Source organism: Oncorhynchus kisutch, linkage group LG22, assembly GCF_002021735.2.
Source record: "Oncorhynchus kisutch isolate 150728-3 linkage group LG22, Okis_V2, whole genome shotgun sequence".
Lineage (NCBI taxonomy): Eukaryota > Metazoa > Chordata > Actinopteri > Salmoniformes > Salmonidae > Oncorhynchus > Oncorhynchus kisutch.
The window spans coordinates 55049328-55076977 of NC_034195.2; the positions used below are offsets into that span (position 1 = coordinate 55049328).

General features: G+C 47.8%; 1 protein-coding gene across 3 annotated transcripts in view; it reads right to left on the reverse strand.

The window, feature by feature from the left end:
- LOC109879457 (anoctamin-5-like) overlaps positions 1-27650 on the reverse strand; it is a 68526-nt gene that overhangs the window by 8773 nt on the left and 32103 nt on the right. For all 3 annotated transcript variants that reach the window (XM_031801545.1, XM_031801546.1, XM_031801548.1), the window contains 12 exons: positions 17556-17663; positions 13503-13571; positions 12814-12936; positions 12375-12536; positions 12057-12170; positions 10060-10175; positions 9720-9854; positions 8820-8925; positions 8618-8678; positions 5531-5682; positions 2003-2077; positions 587-815 (listed from right to left, as the gene is read on the reverse strand). In XM_031801545.1, the coding sequence (XP_031657405.1) occupies positions 587-815; positions 2003-2077; positions 5531-5682; positions 8618-8678; positions 8820-8925; positions 9720-9854; positions 10060-10175; positions 12057-12170; positions 12375-12536; positions 12814-12936; positions 13503-13571; positions 17556-17663 (1450 nt within the window). The remainder of the gene's footprint in view (positions 1-586; positions 816-2002; positions 2078-5530; positions 5683-8617; positions 8679-8819; positions 8926-9719; positions 9855-10059; positions 10176-12056; positions 12171-12374; positions 12537-12813; positions 12937-13502; positions 13572-17555; positions 17664-27650) is intronic.

The window sequence follows — 27650 nt, forward strand, 5'->3', positions numbered from 1 at the left end:
TCAGTGATCTGGCTGGCCACTATCCGGCTGGCCACTATCTTACCCACGTCAGTGATCCGGCTGGCCACTCTCTATCTTACCCACGTCAGTGATCCGGCTGGCCACTCTCAATCTTACCCACGTCAGTGACCTGGCTGGCCACTCTCTGTCTTACCCATGTCAATGATCCGGCTGGCCACTCTCTATCTTACCCATGTCAGTGATCCAGATGGCCACTCTCTATCTTACCCATGTCAGTGATCCAGATGGCCACTCTCTATCTTACCCATGTCAGTGATCCAGATGGACACTATCTTACCCATGTCAGTGATCCAGATTTCCACTCTCTATCTTACCCATGTCAGTGATACGGCTGGCAACTCTCTATCTTACCCATGTCAGTGATCCGGCTGGCCACTCTCTATCTTACCCATGTCAGTGATCCAGATTTCCACTCTCTATCTTACCCATGTCAGTGATCCAGATGGCCACTCTCTATCTTACCCATGTCAGTGATCCAGATGGCCACTCTCTATCTTACCCATGTCAGTGATCCAGATGGACACTATCTTACCCATGTCAGTGATCCAGATGGCCACTATCTTACCCATGTCAGTGATCCAGATGGCCACTCTCTCATACATCAGATTGAGGATCATGATGATGACGAAGTTGATGCAGGAAGCGGTGACGGAGGTGGCGAGCTGCGGGGTGATGAGGGAGCCCACCATGTGGATGTTATTGGTGGGGCTGTCCTTCATGATGCTGGCGAACGCAGCGTACACCGCCAAACGGTAGGCTATCACCCCGATGATACACGCTATGATCAGGGAGATCTGAGGGACAGGAGGGGTGGTAGAGAGGTGACAGGAGACAGAGGGAGGAACGAGGAGAGAGGAGACAGAGGGAGGAACGAGGAGAGAGGAGACAGGAGAAAGAGGGAGGAACGAGGAGAGAGGAGACAGAGGGAGGAACGAGGAGAGAGGAGACAGGAGACAGAGGGAGGAACGAGGAGAGAGGACAGGAATCTGTCAAGGTTGTGGTCACTTTCATTTCAATGCAGTCAATTCAGGACGTCAACTGATATTTATTGACTGAATTGAATAGGAACTGACCCCAACCCCGACTGTATATACAAATATAACAAAAATACTACCAACAGCACACTTCAAAACACAACAGTGTGGTGCAAACTCATTAAAAATCTAATCCCGAGAGAGGAGAGAGGAGAAGGGAGGAGAGAGGAGACAGGAGGAGAGAGGAGAGAGAAGGAGACAGGAGGAGAGAGGAGACAGGAGAAGGGATAGAGAGGAGACAGGAGAGGGGAGGAGAGAGGAGACAGGAGAAGGGAGGAGAGAGGAGACAGGAGAGAGGAGGAGAGAGGAGACAAGAGAGAGGAGACAGGAGAAGGGATAGGGAGGAGAAAGGAGACAGGAGAAGGGATAGAGAGGAGACAGGATAAGGGATAGGGAGGAGAAAGGAGAAGGGAGGAGAGAGGAGACAGGAGAAGGGATAGGGAGGAGAGAGGAGACAGGAGAAGGGGGAGGGAGGAGAGAGGAGACAGGAGAAGGGATAGGGAGGAGAAAGGAGAAGGGATAGGGAGGAGAAAGGAGACAGGAGAAGGGGGAGGGAGGAGTCAGTAGAAGGGAGTGAGAAGAGACAGGAGAAGGGGGAGGGAGGAGAGAGGAGACAGGAGAAGGGATAGGGAGGAGAAAGGAGAAGGGATAGGGAGGAGAGAGGAGACAGGAGAAGGGGGAGGGGGAGGGAGGAGTCAGTAGAAGGGAGTGAGAAGAGACAGGAGAAGGGGGAGGGAGGAGTCAGTAGAAGGGAGTGAGAAGAGACAGGAGAAGGGGGAGGGAGGAGAGAGGAGACAGGAGAAGGGGGAGGGAGGAGTCAGTAGAAGGGAGTGAGAAGAGACAGGAGAAGGGGGAGGGAGGAGTCAGTAGAAGGGAGTGGGAGGAGACAGGAGAAGGAGGAGGGAGGAGTTAAGATGCAGAGTAAACCATCATAAATAAAAGCTCACCCAGAATATGACGGTAGCTCCAGACAGGAATGTACGAGCACACTGGGATGTTACGGGTAAGTATGGCTCCATCTCCTACAACACCGGACAACAACATGCTCAGTCAGTCAGCATGGTTACAGCTGTTAATCTCCAGACCACCAGGGGGCAGTACCAACCAACACATAGCAGCTTGTTGTCATCATCTCAAACTAATGACCTGGGCCCAGACCAGTCCACGGACCACTGCAGCAGTTTCCTGGGCCCAGATCAGTTTGTGCTCATAGTCAACATCTATGGTTCTAGTCATTGTTGGTACCATGACTATAACAATTGGCTATACAGCAGAAAAACTGATCTGGGACCAGACTCTAAAAACACCAACCACTAAGGTTGTGTTTCTGTTTTAGCATTGTTAATTCATTACAGTTAAGTCCCATGATGCATCAGGTAAAATGATGCAGTCAGCATCAGATATCTTCCATCCAGACATGAGCAATCAACACAAGCCAGGCCTGCCAAATCCCTCCACATCACTTCACACTGGCATTCCTCTTCCCTCTGTGCCAGTCTTACCCACAGCACCACGGTGGCCCAACACAGGAGCATTTTGCCCACTTGTTCAGCTGCTGTCCTGTCAAGGACCAACTCCATCTCCTATAGTACAGTTACAGACAGGTGGGGTGAGGAGGTGGAGGGTGAGGAGGGTGAGGAGGTTGAGGGTTAGGTGAAGTGTGAGTAGGTGTAGGGTGTGGAGGATGTGAAGGGTGAGGAGGTGGAGGGTGAGAGGGTGTGGAGGTGGAGGGTGTGGAGGGTGAGGAGGTGGAGAGGATGTGGAGGGTGAGGAGGGTGAGGAGGTGGAGGGTGTGGAGGGTGAGGAGGTGGAGGGTGGGGAGGATGTGGAGGTGGAGGGTGGGGAGGATGTGGAGGGTGAGGAGGTGGAGGGTGAGGAGGGTGAGGAGGTGGAGGGTGTGGAGGGTGAGGAGGTGGAGGGTGAGGAGGGTGAGGAGGTGGAGGGTGTGGAGGGTGAGGAGGTGGAGGGTGGGGAGGATGTGGAGGGTGAGGAGGTGGAGGGTGAGGAGGGTGAGGAGGTGGAGGGTGAGGAGGGTGAGGAGGTGGAGGGTTAGGTAGAGGCGTGGAGGATGTGAAGGGTGAGGAGGTGGAGGGTGAGAAGGTGGAGAGGGTGGAGGTGGAGGGTGAGGAGGTGGAGGGTGAGGTGGAGGGTGTGGAGGTGGAGGGTGAGGAGGTGGAGGAGGTGGAGGGTGAGGAGGGTGTGGAGGTGGAGGGTGTGGAGGTGGAGGGTGAGGAGGTGGAGGGTGAGGTGGAGGGTGTTGAGGGTGAGGAGCTGGAGGGTGAGGAGGGTGTGGAGGTGGAGGGTGTGAAGGTGGAGGGTGAGGAGGATGTGGAGGGTGAGGAGGATGTGGAGGGTGGGAAGGTGGAGGGTGAGGAGGTGGAGGGTGTGGAGGTGGAGGGTGTGGAGGGTCAGGGCCCAGGAACAGACCCCTCTCATTAGGAGGTGGAGGGTCAGGGCCCAGGAACAGACCCCTCTCATTAGGAGGTGGAGGGTCAGGGCCCAGGAACAGACCCCTCTCATTAGGAGGTGGAGGGTCAGGGCCCAGGAACAGACCCCTCTCATTAGGAGGTGGAGGGTCAGGGCCCAGGAACAGACCCCTCTCATTAGGAGGTGGAGGGTCAGGGCCCAGGAACAGACCTCTCTCATTAGGAGGTGGAGGGTCAGGGCCCAGGAACAGACCTCTCTCATTAGGAGATGGAGGGTCAGGGACCAGGAACAGACCGCTCTCATTAGTAGGTGGAGGGTCAGGGCCCAGGAACAGACCCCTCTCATTAGGAGGTGGAGGGTTAGGGCCCAGGAACAGACCCCTCTGATATCAGTTGCGAGATCCAGACATAAAGGATTCACTGTGGAATAGTTCCAATACAGGCTGGGCTAACCCCTAACCCCCTAACCATAACCCCTAACCCCCTAACCATAACCCCCTAACCATAACCCCTAACCCCCTAACCATAACCCCTAACCCCCTAACCATAACCCCTAACCCCCTAACCATAACCCCTAACCATAAGCCCTAACCCCTAACCATAACCCCTAACCCCCTAACCATAACCCCTAACCCCCTAACCATAACCCCTAACCCCTAACCATAACCCCCTAACCATAACCCCTAACCCCCTAACCATAAGCCCTAACCCCTAACCATAACCCCCTAACCATAACCCCTAACCCCCTAACCATAACCCCTAACCCCCTAACCATAACCCCCTAACCATAACCCCTAACCCCCTAACCATAACCCCTAACCCCCTAACCATAACCCCATAACCCCCTAACCATAACCCCTAACCATAACCCCTAACCCCCTAACCATAACCCCTAACCCCCTAACCATAACCCCCTAACCCCCTAACCATAACCCCTAACCCCCTAACCATAACCCCCTAACCATAAGCCCTAACCCCCTAACCATAACCCCCTAACCCCCTAACCATAACCCCTAACCCCCTAACCATAACCCCCTAACCATAACCCCTAATCCCCTAACCATAACCCCTAACCCCCTAACCATAACCCCTAACCATAACCCCTAACCCCCTAACCATACAATTTACTATGAACATTTATAACTGAATATTATTATCATGGAACATCATGTCGCTGGCCACAACCTTGCAAAAAATAAATACATCTGCAAAGACACACTTTCATTTTCTAAGCAGTGTTATGTATATATAAACCTAGAAGGCAACACTAGCACCTATGTGATGCGGTTGAGTCGATAGGCTGGTACACTTGTACTCTGGCCCTAACTCCTAACCATAACCCCTAACCATAACCCCTAACCATTACCCCAAAACATAACCCCTAACCATAACCCCTAACCATAACCCCTAACCATTACCCCTAACCATAACCCCTAACCCCCTAACCATAACCCCTAACCATAACCCCTAACCCCCTAACCATTACCCCTAACCATAACCCCTAACCATAACCCCTAACCATAACCCCTAACCATAACCCTAAACATAACCCCTAACCATAACCAACTAACCATAACCCCTAACCATAACCCCTAACCATAAGCCCTAACCCCTAACCATAAGCCCTAACCATAACCCCTAACCATTACCCCTAAACATAACCCCTAACCATAACCCCTAACCATAACCCCTAACCCCTAACCATAACCCCTAACCCCCTGGGGCGGCAGCGTAGCCTAGTGGTTAGAGCACTGGGCTAGTAACCGGAAACCCCCGAGCTGACAAGGTACAAATCTGTCGTTCTGCACCTGAACAGGCAGTTAACCCACTGTTCCCAGGCCGTCATTGAAAATAAGAATGTGTTCTTAACTGACTTGCCTGGTTAAATAAAGGTTAAATAAAGGTTAAATAAAGGTAAAATAAAATAAAAATAAAATAACCATAACCCCTAACCATAACCCCTAACCATAAGCCCTAACCCCTAACCCTTAACCATAACCCCTAACCCCTAACCCCGTGTTATAATGCATGTAAGAGACAGAAAAACACCTGTGTGACGCGGTTTAGTCTGCGGGAGGTACACTTGGTCTCGTATTCTGGTCGAAGCTGAAGCTGTTGCTGCTCTTCCTCAAAGTCCACCAGGTCCCACTCGTACTCCAGCCGGGCCTGCCGACGCTTCCAGAACTCCAGGAACAGAGTCACTGCAGGGGGACAGGATGAGGAGACAGAGTTAGGCCAAAAGAAGACTCGTACTCCAGAGTCACTGCAGGAGGACAATGGAGAGTTAGGGAGGTAACTCTTCACAATAAAAAGGTCCATGGCATGATAGTGCAGACAGTAAGAACAGAGTTAAGATGTAAGGGAAGGCAGGAACAGAGTTAAGATGTAAGGGAAGGCAGGAACAGAGTTAAGAGGTAAGGGAAGGGAAGGCAGGAACGGAGTTAAGGGGTAAGGGAAGGCAGGAACAGAGTTAAGGAGTAAGGGAAGGCAGGAACAGAGTTAAGGAGTAAGGGAAGGCAGGAACAGAGTTAAGGAGTAAGGGAAGGCAGGAACAGAGTTAAGATGTAAGGGAAGGCAGGAACAGAGTTAAGAGGTAAGGGAAGGGAAGGCAGGAACGGAGTTAAGGGGTAAGGGAAGGCAGGAACAGAGTTAAGGAGTAAGGGAAGGCAGGAACAGAGTTAAGGAGTAAGGGAAGGCAGGAACAGAGTTAAGGAGTAAGGGAAGGCAGGAACAGAGTTAAGGAGTAAGGGAAGGCAGGAACAGTGTTAAGGAGTAAGGGAAGGCAGGAACAGAGTTAAGGAGTAAGGGAAGGCAGGAACAGAGTTAAGATGTAAGGGAAGGCAGGAACAGAGTTAAGAGGTAAGGGAAGGGAAGGCAGGAACGGAGTTAAGGGGTAAGGGAAGGCAGGAACAGAGTTAAGGAGTAAGGGAAGGCAGGAACAGAGTTAAGGAGTAAGGGAAGGCAGGAACAGAGTTAAGGAGTAAGGGAAGGCAGGAACAGTGTTAAGGAGTAAGGGAAGGCAGGAACAGAGTTAAGGAGTAAGGGAAGGCAGGAACAGAGTTAAGGAGTAAGGGAAGGCAGGAACAGAGTTAAGGAGTAAGGGAAGGCAGGAACAGAGTTAAGGAGTAAGGGAAGGCAGGAACAGAGTTAAGGAGTAAGGGAAGGCAGGAACAGAGTTAAGGAGTAAGGGAAGGCAGGAACAGAGTTAAGGAGTAAGGGAAGGCAGGAACAGAGTTAAGGAGTAAGGGAAGGCAGGAACAGAGTTAAGGAGTAAGGTAAGGGAAGGCAGGAACAGAGTTAAGGAGTAAGGTAAGGGAAGGCAGGAACAGAGTTAAGGAGTAAGGTAAGGGAAGGCAGGAACAGAGTTAAGGAGTAAGGTAAGGGAAGGCAGGAACAGAGTTAAGGAGTAAGGTAAGGGAAGGCAGAAACAGAGTTAAGGAGTAAGGTAAGGGAAGGCAGGAACAGAGTTAAGGAGTAAGGTAAGGGAAGGCAGGAACAGAGTTAAGGAGTAAGGTAAGGGAAGGCAGGAACAGAGTTAAGGAGTAAGGGAAGGGAAGGCAGGAACAGAGTTAAGGAGTAAGGTAAGGGAAGGCAGGAACAGAGTTAAGGAGTAAGGGAAGGCAGGAACAGAGTTAAAAGGGAAGGGAAGGCAGGAACAGAGTTAAGGAGTATCCCTTTCCTGCAGTCAATGACCAAAAGTGCCCTCTTTGTCCTTTTTCGTAATTTCATAATTAATAACGCTGTTTTAGACAACGAAAACTCAGTGTAATATTGGGATGCAGACTCAAAATTGAATACACTTTGACGCTATATCTGACATGATACATGCATCTTCTTTTGTTAGGCCCATAACCATGTGTGTGAAGAGTATACTTTCGTTTCAAAGTAGATTTGTTTAAGACTACCAAGAATTGGCTCAGCTTATCCCATGGTCATTGGCTCGACTTCCCCAAGGCAAACATGTTGACTATATTTGCCCACACAGCTACACGGATGCCCTTTTCATTCTAGGTTTAGGGCCTCGTATTGAAGCTGATAGAGACCCCCATCTGATGTACAGAACAATCTTAAAAGCATCATGAAAACCTCAAACACAATCAATTCCATTTGACTTGGTGATAATCCGTTTTTGTTGTTGTTGTTTTTTTAACCTAAATTGCTGACCACTTTTTCCACGTGGTTTCTTCCTTCACAGACTTCCTTTAATACTTTCAATTAATTTTGTATATTTGTTTTCCTAGAAACAAGGGTGGCTCAACTAACCCTTTGGCTCACCTTACCCCCCCCCCCCCCCCCCCGTCCCTTATAGTATTGAGTAGCTGTCACTCATCCCTTCAGTGTCCACTATATCCAGTAGGAATTCACATTATGGAGTTTCCATAGCGATAGGAAGAGGATCTGATGTTATAAATTACAACAAAAAGGTATAAAGCTATACCACAACAATACTTGAAGATAACGCCTGTTTTCCAGTTGTATAGAGACTGGCAGCTTCCTTTAGGTGGAGCTCAGGACTAAGCCTGCACCATTTTACACTTAATATTCACAGAGACTGTCACTTAATATTCACTGAGACTGTCACTTAATATTCACAGAGACTGTCACTTAATATTCACAGAGACTGTCACTTAATATTCACAGAGACTGTCACTTAATATTCTCAGAGTCTGTCACTTAATATTCACTGAGACTGTCACTTAATATTCACTGAGACTGTCACTTAATATTCACTGAGACTGTCACTTAATATTCACTGAGACTGTCACTTAATATTCACAGAGACTGTCACTTAATATTCACAGAGACTGTCACTTAATATTCTCAGTCTGTCACTTAATATTCACTGAGACTGTCACTTAATATTCACTGAGACTGTCACTTAATATTCACTGAGACTGTCACTTAATATTCACTGAGACTGTCACTTAATATTCACTGAGACTGTCACTTAATATTCACAGAGACTGTCACTTAATATTCTCAGAGTCTGTCACTTAATATTCACTGAGACTGTCACTTAATATTCACTGAGACTGTCACTTAATATTCACTGAGACTGTCACTTAATATTCACTGAGACTGTCACTTAATATTCACTGAGACTGTCACTTAATATTCACTGAGACTGTCACTTACCCCAAATCCCCATGAATATGGCAAAGAACACCGTCCCCACGTTGTCAAACATATGTGATTGCTGATAGAAGAAAAAAAACAAGAGCACGTTCATTGACTTGACCTGAAGTTCTGGTCATTAAAATGAACATATCACAACAGTGTCTGTCTGTGTACAGTCTCATAATCTTCACAGTGCAATTATAAAGCCTGGACTTCTTACCCAGGAGGAATTACACGTCGAGTTGAGTTTCCAGTAGCCACATTTCTTATCACACAGTGGACACATGATGATGTTGCCTCCAATCTCCTCACTACAGATTTCTTTACTGAAACAAGATGTTATTTTTTTTATTTTTAAAACAAACATGATATTCTCATAACAAACTGCAAAACATTTTTTCCAGGAAACATATATTGAGGGATGGATTCCTGGACACGGAATCCCAGACATACAGTAGATTCTCCATTCAGTATGCCTTTCAGTCCAGCCAACAGCTTCACTGTGTCTGGGAAACCAGCCTTTCAGTCCAGCCAACAGCTTCACTGTGTCTGGGAAACCAGCCTTTCAGTCCAACCAACGGCTTAACTGTGTCTGGGATTAACCTGTGTCCGATTTTTAGGCTGGGGGGGGTATGGGATAGTGCCTAGGATTTTTAGGCTGGGGGTGTATGGGATAATGCTTAGTATTTTTAGGCTGGGGGGTACGGGATCGTGCCTAGGATTTTTAGGCTGGGGGGGTACGGGATAGTGCCTAGGAGTTTTAGGCTGGGGGGGTATGGGATAGTGCCTAGGATTTTTAGGCTGGGGGGGGGGTACGGGAGAGTGCCTAGGATTTTTAGGCTGGGGAGGTACGGGATAGCGCCTAGGATTTTTAGGCTGGGGGGGTATGGGATAGTGCCTAGGATTTTTAGGCTGGGGGGTATGGGATAGTGCCTAGGATTTTTAGGCTGGGGGGGATGTTATGGGATAGTGCCTAGGATTTTTAGGCTGGGGGGGTACGGGATAGTGCCTAGGATTTTTAGGCTGGGGGGGTATGGGATAGTGCCTAGGATTTTTAGGCTGTGAGTTAGGGGGTATGGGATAGTGCCTTGGGGTTAAATTGGGATTCAGGGGCCCTCACCTCCAGACGTTGTCATCGAAGGTGAACAATCCATAGAGAAAACAGATCAGGCCGACTACCGCAGCGAAGAACAGCATCTCAGTGTAGAAACCCAGCCAGGCAAAGTAGATCCCAATCTTCTCCCCGTAATACTTCCTGTTATGGGAAACACAACCAATCAAACATCTTCTCCCCGTAATACTTCCTGTTATGGGAAATACAACACAACCAATCAAACATCTTCTCCCCCTAATACTTCCTGTTATGGGGAAATACAACACAACCAATCAAACATCTTCCCCCCGTAATACTTCCTGTTTTGGGGAATACAACACAACCAACACAGGTGTTGTGTTCTCACCGTATCAAGTTGAGGGGCTGCTCTTTGAAGAAACTGAAAAACTGGGCCCAGTGTTTGTAGAGGTTGAATCTCTCACTCTCACTGTTGGAGTCCCTGGATGGTTTCCAGTATCGAGACTTTATACATACAGAGGGAGACAGATCATTTATCATGTCACGGTCCTACTGTTCATCCTTATCCATAACATGGTTGCAAAATTCAGATAAACCCCCCCCCCCAAAAAAAAAAATCTCAGTTGAAAGATTCCCAGAGTCAGGAGATAAATAAGAAGGGAATCTGGAATCCTCTCGCCAGGATTTCTGGAAAACCTGGGGATTCTGGGAAAGTTACCCGGAATTGTGCAACCTTATGCCTGTTTTTATTTTTTATTTAACCTTTATTTAACTAGGCAAATCAGTTAAAAAACACATTCTCATTTACAATGACGGCCTATCAGGGAACAGTGGGTTAACTGGTCTAGGAACAGTGGAACAGTGGGTTAACTGGTCTAGGAACAGTGGGTTAACTGGTCTAGGAACAGTGGAACAGTGGGTTAACTGGTCTAGGAACAGTGGAACAGTGGGTTAACTGGTCTAGGAACAGTGGAACAGTGGGTTAACTGCCTTGTTCAGGGGCAGAACGACAGATTTTTACCTTGTCAGCTCGGGTGATTCAATCTTGATGAAGTCCAACGCTCTTACCACTAGGCTACCCTGCCGCCCCTCCACTCTAACCACTAGAATACCTGCCGCCCCTCCACTCTAACCACTAGGCTACCTGCCGCCCCTCCACTCTAACCACTAGGCTACCTGCCGCCCCTCCACTCTAACCACTAGGCTACCTGCCGCCCCTCCACTCTAACCACTAGGGTACCTGCCACCCCTCCACTCTAACCACTAGACTACCTGCCGCCCCTCCACTCTAACCACTAGGCTACCTGCCGCCCCTCCACTCTAACCACTAGGCTACCTGCCGCCCCTCCACTCTAACCACTAGGCTACCTGCCGCCCCTCCACTCTAACCACTAGGCTACCTGCCGCCCCTCCACTCTAACCACTAGGCTACCTGCCGCCCCTCCACTCTAACCACTAGGCTACCTGCCGCCCCTCCACTCTAACCACTAGGCTACCTGCCGTCCCTCCACTCTAACCACTAGGCTACCTGCCGCCCCTCCACTCTAACCACTAGTCTACCTGCCGCCCCTCCACTCTAACCACTAGGCTACCTGCCGCCCCTCCACTCTAACCACTAGGCTACCTGCCGTCCCTCCACTCTAACCACTAGGCTACCTGCCGCCCCTCCACTCTAACCACTAGGCTACCTGCCGCCCCTCCACTCTAACCACTAGGCTACCTGCCGCCCCTCCACTCTAACCACTAGGCTACCTGCCGCCCCTCCACTCTAACCACTAGGCTACCTGCCGTCCCTCCACTCTAACCACTAGGCTACCTGCCGCCCCTCCACTCTAACCACTAGTCTACCTGCCGCCCCTCCACTCTAACCACTAGGCTACCTGCCGCCCCTCCACTCTAACCCCTAGGCTACCTGCCGCCCCACAATGTGGAATGTCTCATTCCAAAAGGGGATGATAATAGGGTTCATTTTGATAAAGATACCCCCTTTTTTTGGCGGGGGGGGGGGATTACTATATGAACGACACATTGTGCACAAAACAATTCCTTGCCCATTTCCACCACGAGATGAATGACTTCATGGATGTCTGTACGTCGATATGAAACAACCTCACAAGAGCCCAGAGGGTAAAGCTGGTTAAAATGACATCACAACCAGTTTTCCCTACTAGGAGAGAAGGTCACTTTCAGAGTTTTTTGGGGGGTCAATTCCATTTCAAATCCAGTCATTTCAGAAAGGACATCCAATACCAGTTCCACATTTTTTTCTAATTGAAAAAGCATAGAATAAAAATTGTAATTGTAATATCAGTTTCCATCCTAAATTGACAGGAATTTAAAACGGAATTGAGCCCAACAACCCTGGTCACTGTTGGAGCCTCTTACATCATGTAGTGGGAAGGCAGACCCATAGGTGCCGTTGTTGAGCAGGCGCTTGATGCCCTTCTTGTCCTCTCTGTCCGTCTTGTGGTAAGGACAACGGGCTAAGATGTAGTACACCTGGAGGGAGGAGAGAGAGAAATACATACAGTTCAATATACATTTTTATAATTTATATATATTTTTATTTTAAATTTATATACAATATAAAGCCATTTTTACATCGACAGTTGCTTCACAGCCAGGAAGAAACCGTGAAGAGAGAACTCAATTTTTCTCCTTTGATTCTCTTATACAAAAAAACCTTTACGTTGGCCTACTTACTATCCTGTTGCGGACGGAAGGAGGGAAGAATGTCTCCTTGTCATCGATGAGGAAGAAGTCAATCTTTCCCTTGTTGAAAGGTGAGGTGAAATAGTCTGGTTCAGGATTCATAATGTGGTCCGGTAGACGGAAAGGAGTGAACAGCCAGTCCATGGGAATGTCCTGGATGAAGAACATATTAAGAAAAACAATACTTCACTTTCCAAGCTAGTCTGTTTTGTGTCGTCATGCCAACTCCTTGTCATCACAAACATGTTTCCTGGATGACAATGACAACAATGTAGTTGGCATGAACACAAACAGATCTGGGATCAGGCTACCGTTTTACCCTACAGTCCAAAGACTGGCCAGATATTTTCTTTCAGTTCTGGTATTGGAACCAATCCGTTTTGCTTGGCCCACCTCGCTAACCGCTAGGCTACCTGGCTGCCTACTGTACCTGGGGAACGGGGATGTCGTTTTCCTTGAAGGGAACCTTGATCTTGAGGACATCGGCGTAGGTGGCCAGAACCTCCCATGGAGCGTGGATCTTCACAAAGTATGTCTTCCTGTCATCTGACACCTGATTGGAGGAGAGAGATGGAGAGATGGAGTGATGGAGAGATAGATAGATGTGGAGATGGATGGACAGACAGGAAGACGGACAGACAAACAGACACATCATGTCAATTATTTAACCAATAGCCAAGTTTAGCTACATAAGTTCACCTCCACCACCACAAACAAACCATTTTCCTGTACTGTGTTATAAAGTTGATAAACCAGAGTATTTCTATTGATCTATCGTCCCCCCGGTGGTGATAAAGAGTAATGGCATCCCCCTGTACAAAAACACTACCAGGACAGTCTGTCCTTGTGTACTAAATATCTCTCCCCCCGGTGGTGAGAAAGAGTAATGGCATCCCTGTGTACAAAAACACTGCCAGGACAGCATGTCCCTGTATACTAAAAATCTCCTGTTTCAGACCTATATTAATTCACTAGCCTGGTCTCAGATCTGTTTATGCTGCGTTGCTAACTCCTCTGGTCCGATGGTGTTAGCAACACAGACATATCTGGGACCAGGATATTTATTCACCAGAACTTGGTTAGATGTAATCAGATAAACCTTCAGGGCAGGAATCTTACCGATTTATCCTCTGTCTCCAGCTCCAGCCCTGCTTTCTGTAGGTTAGCCTCATACTCCCTCCGCCTCTCCTGTTGACACAACATAGAAGGAAGAAAAGGAAGAGAAGCATAGAGGGGAAGAGAGGAGAGACGATAGGAGAGGAGAGAGGATAGGAGAGGAGAGAGGATAGGAGAGGAGAGACAATATGAGAGGAGAGGAGAGACGATAGGAGAGGAGAGAGGATAGGAGAGGAGAGAGGATAGGAGAAGAGAGACAATAGGAGAGGAGAGAGGATAGGAGAGGAGAGAGGATAGGAGAGGAGAGACAATAGGAGAGGAGAGAGGATAGGAGAGACAATATGAGAGGAGAGACAATAGGAGAGGAGAGACGATAGGAGAGGAGAGAGGATAGGAGAGGAGAGAGGATAGGAGAGGAGAGACGATAGGAGAGGAGAGAGGATAGGAGAGGAGAGACAATATGAGAGGAGAGACAATATGAGAGGAGAAATGATATGAGAGGAGAGACGATAGGAGAGGAGAGACGATAGGAGAGGAGAGACAATATGAGAGGAGAAATGATATGATAGGAGAGGAGAGAGGATAGGAGAGGAGAGACAATATGAGAGGAGAAATTATATGATAGGAGAGGAGAGACAATATGAGAGGAGAAATTATATGATAGGAGAGGAGAGAGGATAGGAGAGGAGAGACAATAGGATAGGAGAGGAGAGAGGATAGGATAGGATACCCCAACATGTCTCCCTACTCCCCATCCCATTACCCCAACATGTCCCCCTACTCCCATTACCCCAACATGTCTCCCTACTCCCCATCCCATTACCCCAACATGTCCCCCTACTCCCCATCCCATTACCCCAACATGTCTCCCTACTCCCCATCCCATTACCCCATGTCTCCCTACTCCCCATCCCATTACCCCAACATGTCTCCCTACTCCCATTACCCCAATATGTCTCCCTACTCCCCATCCCATTACCCCAACATGTCCCCCTACTCCCCATTAACCCAACATGTCTCCCTTCTCCCCACTCCCATTACCCCAACATGTCTCTCTACTCCCCATCCCATTACCCCAACATGTCTCCCTACTCCCCATCCCATTACACCAACATGTCCCCCTACTCCACATCCCATTACCCCAACATGTCTCCCTACTCCACATCCCATTACCCCAACATGTCTCCCTACTCCCCATCCCATTACCCCAACATGTCTCCCTACTCCCCATCCCATTACCCCAACATGTCTCCCTACTCCCATTACCCCAATATGTCTCCCTACTCCCCATCCCATTACCCCAACATGTCCCCCTACTCCCCATTAACCCAACATGTCTCCCTTCTCCCCACTCCCATTACCCCAACATGTCTCTCTACTCCCCATCCCATTACCCCAACATGTCCCCCTACTCCCCATCCCATTACCCCAACATGTCTCCCTACTCCCCATCCCATTACCCCAACATGTCTCCCTACTCCCCATCCCATTACCCCAACATGTCCCCGTACTCCGCATCCCATTACCCCAACATGTCCCCCTACTCCCCATCCCATTACCCCAACATGTCTCCCTACTCCCCATCCCATTACCCCAACATGTCCCCCTACTCCCCAACATGTCTCCCTACTCCCATTACACCAACATGTCTCCCTTCTCCCCATCCCATTACCCCAACATGTCTCCCCATCCCATTACCCCAACATGTCTCCCTACTCCCCATCCCATTACCCCATCATGTCTCCCTACTCTCTATCCCATTACCCCAACATGTCTCCCTACTCCCCATCCCATTACCCCAACATGTCTCCCTACTCCCCATCCCATTACCCCAACATGTCTCCCTACTCCCCATCCCATTACCCCAACATGTCTCCCTACTCCCCATCCCATTACCCCAACATGTCTCCCTACTCCCCATCCCATTACCCCAACATGTCTCCCTACTCCCCATCCCATTACCCCAACATGTCTCCCTACTCCCCATCCCATTACCCCAACATGTCTCCCTTCTCCCCATCCCATTACCCCAACATGTCACCCTACTCCCCATCCCATTACCCCAACATGTCTCCCTACTCCCATTACCCCAACACGTCTCCCAGTGGCCTCCATAATTATTAAATGAAGAAGTTTGGAACCACCAAAACTTTTCCTAGAGCAGGCTGCCCGTCCAAACTGAGCAATCAGAGGATAAGGGCCTTGGTCAGGGAGGTAACCAAGAACCCGATGGTCACTCTGACAGAGCTCTTTGCACACTCCACCAATCAGGCCTTTATGATAGAGTGGCCAGACAGTAGCCCCTCCTCAGTAAAAGGCACATGACAGCCTGCTTTATTTGCTAAAAAGGCACCCAAAGGACTCTCAGACCATGAGAAACAAGATTGAACCCTTTGGCCTGAATGCCAAGCGTCACGTCTGGAGGAAACCTGACACCATCCCTACGGTGAAGCATGGTGGTGGCAGCATCATGCTGTGGGGATGTTTTTCAGCGGCAGGGACTGGGAGACTAGTCAGGATCTAGGGAAAGATGAACGAAGCAAAGTACAGAGAGATCCTTGATGAAAACCTGCTCCAGAGTGCTCAGGATCTCAGACTGGGGTGAAGATTCACCTTCCAACAGGACAACGACCCTAAGCACACAGCCAAGACAACACATGAGTGGCTTCGGGACAAGTCTCTGAATGTCCTTGAGTGGCTCAGCCAGAGCCCGGACTAGAACCCGGTCAAACATCGCTGGAGAGACCCTGAAAATAGCTGCGCAGCAACGCTCCCCATCCAACCTGACAGAGCTTGAGAGAATCTGCAGAGTAGAATGGGAGAAATTCCCCAAATACAGGTGTGCCAAGCTTGTAGCGTCAAACCCAAGAAGACTCGATGCTGTAATCACTGCCAAAGGTGCTTCAACAAAGCACTAAGTAAAGTGTCTCAATACTAAATGTGATAGTTCTGTTTGATTTTTTATACATTTGCTCAAATTTAAAAAAATGTTTTTGCTTTGTCATTATGGGGCATTGTGTGTAGATTGATGAGGGAAAAAATACTATTTGAACAATTTTATAATAAGGATGTAATATAACAAAATCAAGCGATCTGAATACTTTCCGAATGCACTGTATATCATTATACACCACTTTATCATGTGGACTTTGTGTACAGGAAGCTTCACCTCAAAATGGCTACTTCTCCCACACAACATGCAAGTAGTACTCAAATATACTTAAATAACAAAGTTACCAAGGAAACTAAGGGTCAATTCAAGGCTAACTCAAAGCAGTAGGCAGATGATAAGGACATTCCATTCCATGGGGCTCGGTCACTGGCTAGGAATGAGGAATTATAGGTACTGTAGCTTAGCTTAGCTTAAATGTTTCATCTTGTTTCAAGGTGTTTGTGTCATGTAGCTTATTTCTGAAATATGAACACTATCAACAGTCAGTGCTTGCTGTTATGAACAGCTAGGCAAGAGACGTACCTAGCTGGTGCTGACAAGTGAGGTGAGTCAAGTGAAGTGAGTCAAGTGAAGTGAGTCAAGTAAGGTGAGTCAAGTAAAGTGAAGTGAGTCAAGTAAAGTGAGTCAAGTAAAGTGAGTCAAGTGAAGTGTGTCAAGTGAAGTGTGTCAAGTGAAGTGTGTCAAGTGAAGTGTGTCAAGTGAAGCGAGTCAAGTGAGTCAAGTAATGTTAGTCAAGTAAAGTGAAGTGAGCCAAGTGAGTCAAGTGAAGTGAGTCAAGTGAAGTGAGTCAAGTAAAAGTGAGTCAAGTGAAGGAAGAGTGCTATGTATTACAGCATCCTGAATTATGTTCATACATCTTATTCACCCTGTATTATAACTACAGAGCCATGTAACAGGATTAAACCAGAACGAACTCTGAACTCACAACGGAATGGAACATTCAGTCAGGTTTTACCCAGGCGGTGTCCTGTGCCCAGAAACCAGTATTAAGTATCACTGAGAATTACAATGAAACCCCTGCGATGACAATGCACTTGACAACTATTTGCAGTAGAAGGAAGTGTAGTTGATAGTGAGGTGTGTTTCTGAAGGTTGTATTTGACCTGTTTCCTCTCTCCGTCTCGGTCATCCACATAGGACAGGACGAAGTCAATCCTCCTCTTTCCATCCCGGAAGAACACAGAGTCTTTACTCTGCTGATGCTTGTCAACCTGGGAGGAGACAGACAACACACACACAGACAAACAGTCAACACACCGTCAACACACAGTCAACCACAGTCAACACACACCAATACACAGGCAACACACACACACAGACAAACAGTCAACACACCGTCAACACACCGCCAATACACAGTCAAGACACAGTCAACACACCGCCAATACACAGTCAACCACAGTCAACACACCGCCAACACACAGTCAAATACAGTCAACACACACCAATACACAGTCAACACACACCAATACACAGTCAATACACAGTCAACCACAGTCAACACACACCAATACACAGTCAACACACACCAATACACACACCAATACACAGTCAACACACAGTCAACCACAGTCAACACACACCAATACACAGTCAACACACAAACACAGTCAGCTGACATTCCCAGATATAGGGCCCGTTTCCCAGACAAAGATTAAGCCTAGAACTGGAATAAATAGCTATGTAAATGGAGTCTCTGTCTGGGAAAATGGTCCATGAAGTACACCACCACACAGGAAAGCCTTGGATGCCTTGAAATGCAAACACACAGGAAAGCCTGGGATGCCTTGAAATGCAAACACACAGGAAAGCCTGGGATGCCTTGAAATGCAAACACACAGGAAAGCCTGGGATGCCTTGAAATGCAAACAGCCTTCAGTTCACTCCAACTTCAATGTTTGAGTATCTCTCTACACAGGCGTTTCAAGGTAGAACCACAGCTGAACACATTCTTGGAAAAAGCCAGACCTCTGAACCGAGCTATCCCCAGCACAGCAACACCACTGCAAATCAATACTGTCACTGTAACAAGATACATGGAACCAAGATGAAGAATCACACACAGCATCACAGTATTTACCGCCCCTGCAGAAACGGAGCCCCATGATGAAGAATCACACACAGCATCACAGTATTACCGCCCCTGCAGAAATGGAGCCCCATGATGAAGAATCACACACAGCATCACAGTATTACCGCCCCTGCAGAAACGGAGCCCCATGATGAAGAATCACACACAGCATCACAGTATTACCGCCCCTGCAGAAACGAAGCCCCATGATGAAGAATCACACACAGCATCACAGTATTACCGTCCTGCAGAAACGGAGCCCCATGATGAAGAATCACACACAGCATCACAGTATTACCGCCCCTGCAGAAACGGAGCCCCATGATGAAGAATCACACACAGCATCACAGTATTACCGCCCTGCAGAAACGGAGCCCCATGATGAAGAATCACACACAGCATCATAGTATTACCGCCCCTGCAGAAACGGAGCCCCATGATGAAGAATCACACACAGCATCACAGTATTACCGCCCCTGCAGAAACGGAGCCCCATGATGAAGAATCACACACAGCATCACAGTATTACCGCCCTGCAGAAACGGAGCCTCATGATGAAGAATCACACACAGCATCACAGTATTACCGCCCTGCAGAAACGGAGCCCCATGATGAAGAATCACACACAGCATCACAGTATTTACCGCCCTGCAGAAACGGAGCCCCATGATGAAGAATCACACACAGCATCACAGTATTACCGCCCCTGCAGAAACGGAGCCGGATGATGAAGAATCACACACAGCATCACAGTATTACCGCCCTGCAGAAACGGAGCCCCATGATGAAGAATCACACACAGCATCACAGTATTACCGCCCCTGCAGAAACGGAGCCCCATGATGAAGAATCACACACAGCATCACAGTATTACCGCCCCTGCAGAAACGGAGCCCCATGATGAAGAATCACACACAGCATCACAGTATTACCGCCCTGCAGAAACGGAGCCCCATGATGAAGAATCACACACAGCATCACAGTATTACCGCCCTGCAGAAACGGAGCCCCATGATGAAGAATCACACACAGCATCACAGTATTACCGCCCTGCAGAAACGGAGCCCCATGATGAAGAATCACACACAGCATCACAGTATTACCGCCCCTGCAGAAACGGAGCCCCATGATGAAGAATCACACACAGCATCACAGTATTACCGCCCCTGCAGAAACGGAGCCCCATGATGAAGAATCACACACAGCATCACAGTATTACCGCCCCTGCAGAAACGGAGCCCCATGATGAAGAATCACACACAGCATCACAGTATTACCGCCCTGCAGAAACAGAGCCCCATGATGAAGAATCACACACAGCATCACAGTATTACCGCCCTGCAGAAACGGAGCCGGATGATGAGGACATGCAAGGAGCAGGAATAATGCAATTCAACCACGGCTGAAATGCTCTATGTTCCATTAAGCATAGTTACATTGAGCTTATATGGAGGTCTGAATCTTGTTTTATCCACATTAGAACTGACCATGGTTTGGTCATTATTTTAATACACAGTCATGGTCTGGTCATTATTTTAATACACCGAGTCATGGTCTGGTCACTATCTTAATACACTGAGTCATGTTCTGGTCACTATCTTAATACACTGAGTCATGGTTTGGTCATTATTTTAATACACTGAGTCATGTTCTGGTCATTATCTTAATACACTGAGTCATGGTCTGGTCACTATCTTAATACACTGAGTCATGTTCTGGTCACTATCTTAATACACTGAGTCATGGTTTGGTCATTATTTTAATACACTGAGTCATGTTCTGGTCATTATCTTAAAACATTGATTTTGGTCTGGTCATTATCTTAATACACTGAGTCATGGTTTGGTCATTATCTTAATAAACTGAGTCATGGCCTGACCATTATCTTAATACACTGAGTCATGGCCTGACCATTATCTTAATACACTGAGTCATGGTCTGGCCATTATCTTAATACACTGAGTCATGGTCTGGCCATTATCTTAATACACTGAGTCATGGTCTGGTCATTATCTTAAAACATTGATTTTGGTCTGGTCACTATCTTAATACACTGAGTCATGTTCTGGTCATTATCTTAATACACTGAGTCATGTTCTGGTCATTATTTTAATACACTGAGTCATGGCCTGACCATTATCTTAATACACTGAGTCATGGCCTGGGTCTTCAGTAATCTCGGTTAACCCAGAAATAAAATTTGTTTTCGTAGTATGTCCACGAGAGGTTAGGTCTTGAAAGGTTGGGTCTTAGTCTGGATCTCAAAGACTTCTGTCATGATTATAGGTTGGGCCTGTGTCTCAAGGACATCGGTCTTGACTCTATCTCTGGTTAGTTAACAGATTACAGTAGCCTCTGTCCAAGACGGCACACAGAGCATTCCCACTGGGCACACCATGTCATTTCAACGTGGATAATATTTGGTTGAGATTACAAACTCTATGCACCCACTTATAAAGAGAGCCAAAAGTTAGTTGAATTTCCTATGTTTTGTCACTATGCTTTCAACCATCTTAAAAACAACAAAATTCCAATGGAAAAATAGCATCTGATTGTTGGTTTTAGTTCACCGAAATGTCTATAACTGCTAGGGGTGTGCCGAGTAGTCGGACAAAATGAGTATCGCAACGGATATGGGTACATTTTTTGGATACGCTTAAGATCCGAGGATATTTTGTAATTATCTGTGATCGTAAAAATAAATTTAAAAAGAAGTTATTTTCGGGTGCCAGCAAGCATCTTTCTCACGTCAGTCAGTCCCAAAGTTTCTAACGCGTACTGTACTGTCTTTGAGTCAGTCATGTGCGACGTTCTACGTGCTCTAGATAACGCAACTGGCCAGTTTGCCTGTCTGTAAAGAGATGGGCGGGTTGTCCGTTGATCCTGCCGCTCTGATTGGATAGAGTGAAGCTGTATTTCTCTGTCCACTCGCGTCATCATTTCGATCACTTTTCCTCGCGTGTTTTCAGTCTGATCATTCAGATTGCTGCTGCCTGCTAGTATGATAAATCACAAGGTGAGGATGTTTGTTATCAAGCGATCAATGTGCATAATATCTAACAAGTGGGGCAAAGGGCAGGGAAAACATATGAAACCTCTGACTGAGTGACAGCAAACTTCGCTGCCCTCTGCAAATTGAGGACACACAGACACAACACTCCGCACACTGCTCCTCATCTGCAGCTTTTTTTTTGCAGTGAGAACGTGAAACTCAATTTCTGGAAACGATTATGAATACCAGCATGGCCATGTCGGCACACCCCGAATCATTGCGCTTTCAACCATTTAAAAGCACAGCAAAGTTCGGGAATACAATGAAAAAAATCGTGTTTATTTATATAAAAAAATTGCCAACTGGGAACACACTGGTTGAAGGCATTTATAGTGACAGTAACCTCAAAATGTCGCCATGCACGTTAACTCATTTTATAGTCCCAAATGTGTTGGTCTGGGTCTCAAGGACTTCTGTCTTGATTAGAGGCCATGGGTAACTGGAGAGAGATCTCAATTCAATGTCAACAAGACAAGACTGACTGCTGAACAGTAAAATAAAACAACAAAGTGAAGTTCCATGACTGGCTGGCTTTGCTACTGGTAGACCAATAGCAACAGTCTAATTAGCATATCACTCAGAATGAAGCGAGGTACTGGGCATGGTAGACCAATAGCAACAGTCTAATTAGCATATCACTCAGAATGAAGCGAGGTACTGGGCATGGTAGACCAATAGCAACAGTCTAGTTAGCATATCACTCAGAATGAAGTGAGGTACTGGGCATGGTAGACCAATAGCAACAGTCTAGTTAGCATATCACTCAGAATGAAGTGAGGTACTGGGCATGGTAGACCAATAGCAACAGTCTAGTTAGCATATCACTCAGAATGAAGCGAGGTACTGGGCATGGTAGACCAATAGCAACAGTCTAATTAGCATATCACTCAGAATGAAGCGAGGTACTGGGCATGGTAGACCAATAGCAACAGTCTAGTTAGCATATCACTCAGAATGAAGTGAGGTACTGGGCATGGTAGACCAATAGCAACAGTCTAGTTAGCATATCACTCAGAATGAAGTGAGGTACTGGGCATGGTAGACCAATAGCAACAGTCTAGTTAGCATATCACTCAGAATGAAGTGAGGTACTGGGCATGGTAGACCAATAGCAACAGTCTAATTAGCATATCACTCAGAATGAAGCGAGGTACTGGGCATGGTAGACCAATAGCAACAGTCTAGTTAGCATATCACTCAGAATGAAGTGAGGTACTGGGCATGGTAGACCAATAGCAACAGTCTAGTTAGCATATCACTCAGAATGAAGTGAGGTACTGGGCATGGTAGACCAATAGCAACAGTCTAGTTAGCATATCACTCAGAATGAAGTGAGGTACTGGGCATGGTAGACCAATAGCAACAGTCTAGTTAGCATATCACTCAGAATGAAGTGAGGTACTGGGCATGGTAGACCAATAGCAACAGTCTAGTTAGCATATCACTCAGAATGAAGCGAGGTACTGGGCATGGTAGATCAATAGCAACAGTCTAGTTAGCATATCACTCAGAATGAAGTGAGGTACTGGGCATGGTAGACCAATAGCAACAGTCTAATTAGCATATCACTCAGAATGAAGCGAGGTACTGGGCATGGTAGACCAATAGCAACAGTCTAGTTAGCATATCACTCAGAATGAAGTGAGGTACTGGGCATGGTAGACCAATAGCAACAGTCTAATTAGCATATCACTCAGAATGAAGCGAGGTACTGGGCATGGTAGACCAATAGCAACAGTCTAATTAGCATATCACTCAGAATGAAGCGAGGTACTGGCATGGTAGACCAATAGCAACAGTCTAGTTAGCATATCACTCAGAATGAAGTGAGTTACTGGGCATGGTAGACCAATAGCAACAGTCTAATTAGCATATCACTCAGAATGAAGCGAGGTACTGGGCATGGTAGACCAATAGCAACAGTCTAGTTAGCATATCACTCAGAATGAAGTGAGGTACTGGGCATGGTAGACCAATAGCAACAGTCTAGTTAGCATATCACTCAGAATGAAGTGAGGTACTGGGCATGGTAGACCAATAGCAACAGTATAATTAGCATATCACTCAGAATGAAGTGTGGTACTGGGCATGGTAGACCAATAGCAACAGTCTAGTTAGCATATCACTCAGAATGAAGTGAGGTACTGGGCATGGTAGAACAATAGCAACAGTCTAGTTAGCATATCACTCAGAATGACGCGAGGTACTGGGCATGGTAGACCAATAGCAACAGTCTAGTTAGCATATCACTCAGAATGAAGCGAGGTACTGGACATGGTAGGCCAATAGCAACAGTCTAGTTAGCATATCACTCAGAATGAAGCGAGGTACTGGGCATGGTAGACCAATAGCAACAGTCTAGTTAGCATATCACTCAGAATGAAGCGAGGTACTGGGCATGGTAGACCTATCTATATATTGGAACGTGCTGTAACTTTTTGTAAATCTCGCCTTGTCGTAGAACTGTTTGTGCTGTCTATCTGGCAAGACAGCACAAACAGTTCTGGGACAAGGCTAGATTTGCAAGTTCCAATATATAGATCAGAGATCAGGCTGGCCTTGTCAAGCAGACCACCATTGTCCTTGTGCCCAAGAACATCAAGGTAACCTAAATGACTATCACCCAGTAGCACTCACATCTGTAGCCATGAATGGTTTAAAAGGCTGGTCATGGCATCACATCAACACCATCATCCCAGACACCCTGGACCCACTCCAATTCGCATACCCGGACAACAACCTTTCCCTCAACGATGAGACAGCCTATAGGGAGGAGGTCAGAGACCTGGCAGTGCTGTGCCAGGACGACAACCTTTCCCTCAACGATGAGACAGCCTATAGGGAGGAGGTCAGAGACCTGGCAGTGCTGTGCCCGGACAACAACCTTTCCCTCAACGATGAGACAGCCTATAGGGAGGAGGTCAGAGACCTGGCAGTGCTGTGCCCGGACAACAACCTCTACCTCAACGATGAGACAGCCTATAGGGAGGAGGTCAGAGACCTGGCAGTGCTGTGCCCGGACAACAACCTCTACCTCAACGATGAGACAGCCTATAGGGAGGAGGTCAGAGACCTGGCAGTGCTGTGCCCGGACAACAACCTTTCCCTCAACGATGAGACAGCTTATAGGGAGGAGGTCAGAGACCTGGCAGTGCTGTGCCCGGACAACAACCTTTCCCTCAACGATGAGACAGCTTATAGGGAGGAGGTCAGAGACCTGGCAGTGCTGTGCCAGGACAACAACCTTTCCCTCAACGATGAGACAGCCTATAGGGAGGAGGTCAGAGACCTGGCAGTGCTGTGCCCGGACAACAACCTTTCCCTCAACGATGAGACAGCTTATAGGGAGGAGGTCAGAGACCTGGCAGTGCTGTGCCAGGACAACAACCTTTCCCTCAACGATGAGACAGCCTATAGGGAGGAGGTCAGAGACCTGGCAGTGCTGTGCCCGGACAACAACCTTTCCCTCAACGAGGAGACAGCCTATAGGAAGGAGGTCAGAGACCTGGCAGTGCTGTGCCCGGATGACAACCTTTCCCTCAACGATGAGACAGCCTATAGGGAGGAGGTCAGAGACCTGGCAGTGCTGTGCCAGGACGACAACCTTTCCCTCAACGATGAGACAGCCTATAGGGAGGAGGTCAGAGACCTGGCAGTGCTGTGCCCGGACAACAACCTTTCCCTCAACGATGAGACAGCCTATAGGGAGGAGGTCAGAGACCTGGCAGTGCTGTGCCAGGACGACAACCTTTCCCTCAACGATGAGACAGCTTATAGGGAGGAGGTCAGAGACCTGGCAGTGCTGTGCCCGGACAACAACCTTTCCCTCACCGTCAGCAAGACAAAGGAGCTGATCGTGGACTACTGGAAACAGAGGGCCGAGCACGCCCCGTTCACATTGACGGGGCTGTAGTGGAGTGGGTTGAGAGCTTCAAGTTGCTCGGTGTCCAGATCACTAAGGAACTATCATGGTCCAAATACATCAAGATAGTCGTGAAGAGGGCACGACAACACATTGTCCCCCTCAGGAGACTGAAAAGATTTGGTCTTGGTGTGTTTGAACCATTCTAGTTTGTTGGTGATGTGGACACCAAGGAACTTGAAGCTCTCAACCTGCTCCACTATAACCCCGTTGATGAGAAGTGCTTGGTCCTCCTTTTCTTGTAGTCCACAATCATCTCGTTAGTCTTGGTTACGCTGGGGGATAGGTTGTTATTCTGGCACCACCCGGCCAGGTCTCTTACCTCCTCCCTATAGGCTGTCTCATCGTTGAGGGAAAGGTTGTTGTCCGGGCACAGCACTGCCAGGTCTCTGACCTCCTCCCTATAGGCTGTCTCATCGTTGAGGGAAAGGTTGTTGTCCGGGCACAGCACTGCCAGGTCTCTGACCTCCTCCCTATAGGCTGTCTCATCGTTGAGGGAAAGGTTGTTATTCTGGCACCACCCGGCCAGGTCTCTTACCTCCTCCCTATAGGCTGTCTCATCGTTGAGGGAAAGGTTGTTGTCCTGGCACAGCACTGCCAGGTCTCTGACCTCCTCCCTATAAGCTGTCTCATCGTTGAGGTAGAGGTTGTTGTCCGGGCACAGCACTGCCAGGTCTCTGACCTCCTCCCTATAGGCTGTCTCATCGTTGAGGGAAAGGTTGTTGTCCGGGCACAGCACTGCCAGGTCTCTTACCTCCTCCCTATAGGCTGTCTCGTCGTTGTCGGTGATCAGGCCTACCACTGTTTTTTAAATTTAATTTTATAATATAGTTTTATAATATGTTTATTATTTTCCAATAAAAAATGTAATAAAAAAGACAGCAATACAAAACATTGACATTCATTGTACTGTTGAATGGGATGGCCAATTTAGAGGACAAAACTTAACTCACACATACACAGAATAAAACTAAATCCTATTAGGTGGTACATGTATAAGAAGACAGCATATACTTATTACAAGCAGTGTAGTTAAGCCAAAAATAAATATTGAGTGGAGTACAGCACAGAGTACCACTGTTGGGTCATCTGCAAACTTAATGATGGTGTTGGAGTCGTGCCTGGCCATGCAGTCATGGGTGAACAGGGAGTACAGGAGGGGACTGAGTATGCACCCCTGAGGCGCTCCATTGCTGAAGATCAGCGTGGCAGATGTGTTGCCACCTGGAGGCGGCCTGTCAGGAAGTCCAGGATCCAGTTGCAGTGGGAGGTGTTTAGTCCCAGAGTCCTTAGCTTAGTAATGAGCTTTGAGGGTACTATGGTGTTGAACGCTTAGCTGTAGTCAATGAATAGCATTCTCACGTAGGTGTTTCTTTTGTCCAGGTGGGAAAGGGCAGTGTGGAGTATGATTGATATTGCATCATCTGTGGATCTGTTGTGGCGGTATGCAATTTGGAGTGGGTCTAATTTGTGTCTAGGGTTTCTGGGTTGATGGTGTTGATGTGAGCCATGACCAGCCTTTCAAAGCACTTCATGGCTACAGACGTGAGTGCTACGGGTCGGTAGTCATTTAGGCAGGTTGTCTTTGTGTTCTTGGGCACAGGGACTATGATGGTCTGCTTGAAACATGTTGGTATTACAGACTCAATCAGGGACATTTTGAAAATGTCAGTGAAGACACCTGCCAGTTGGTCAGCACATGCCCGGAGCACACGTCCTGGTAATCCGTCTGGTCCGCAGCCTTGTGAATGTTGACCTGTTTAAAGGTCTTACTCATGTCGGCTACGGAGAGCGTGATCACACAGTCGCCCGGAACAGCTGATGCTCTCATGCATGTCTCAGTGTTGCTTGCCTCGAAGCGAGCATAGAAGTGATTTAGCTCGTCTGGTAGGCCCGTGTCACTGGGCAGCTTGCGGATGTGCCTCCCTTTGTAGTCTGTAATAGTTTGCAAGCCCTGCCACATAAGACGAGCGTCGGAGACGGTGTAGTATGATTCAATCTTAGCCCTGTATTGATGCTTTGCCTGTTTGATGGTTCGTCGCAGGGCATAGCAGGATTTCTTATAAGCTTCCGGGTTAGAGTCCCGCACCTTGAAAGCGGCAGCTCTACCCTTTAGCTCAGTGCGAATGTTGCCTGTAGCCCATGGCTTCTGG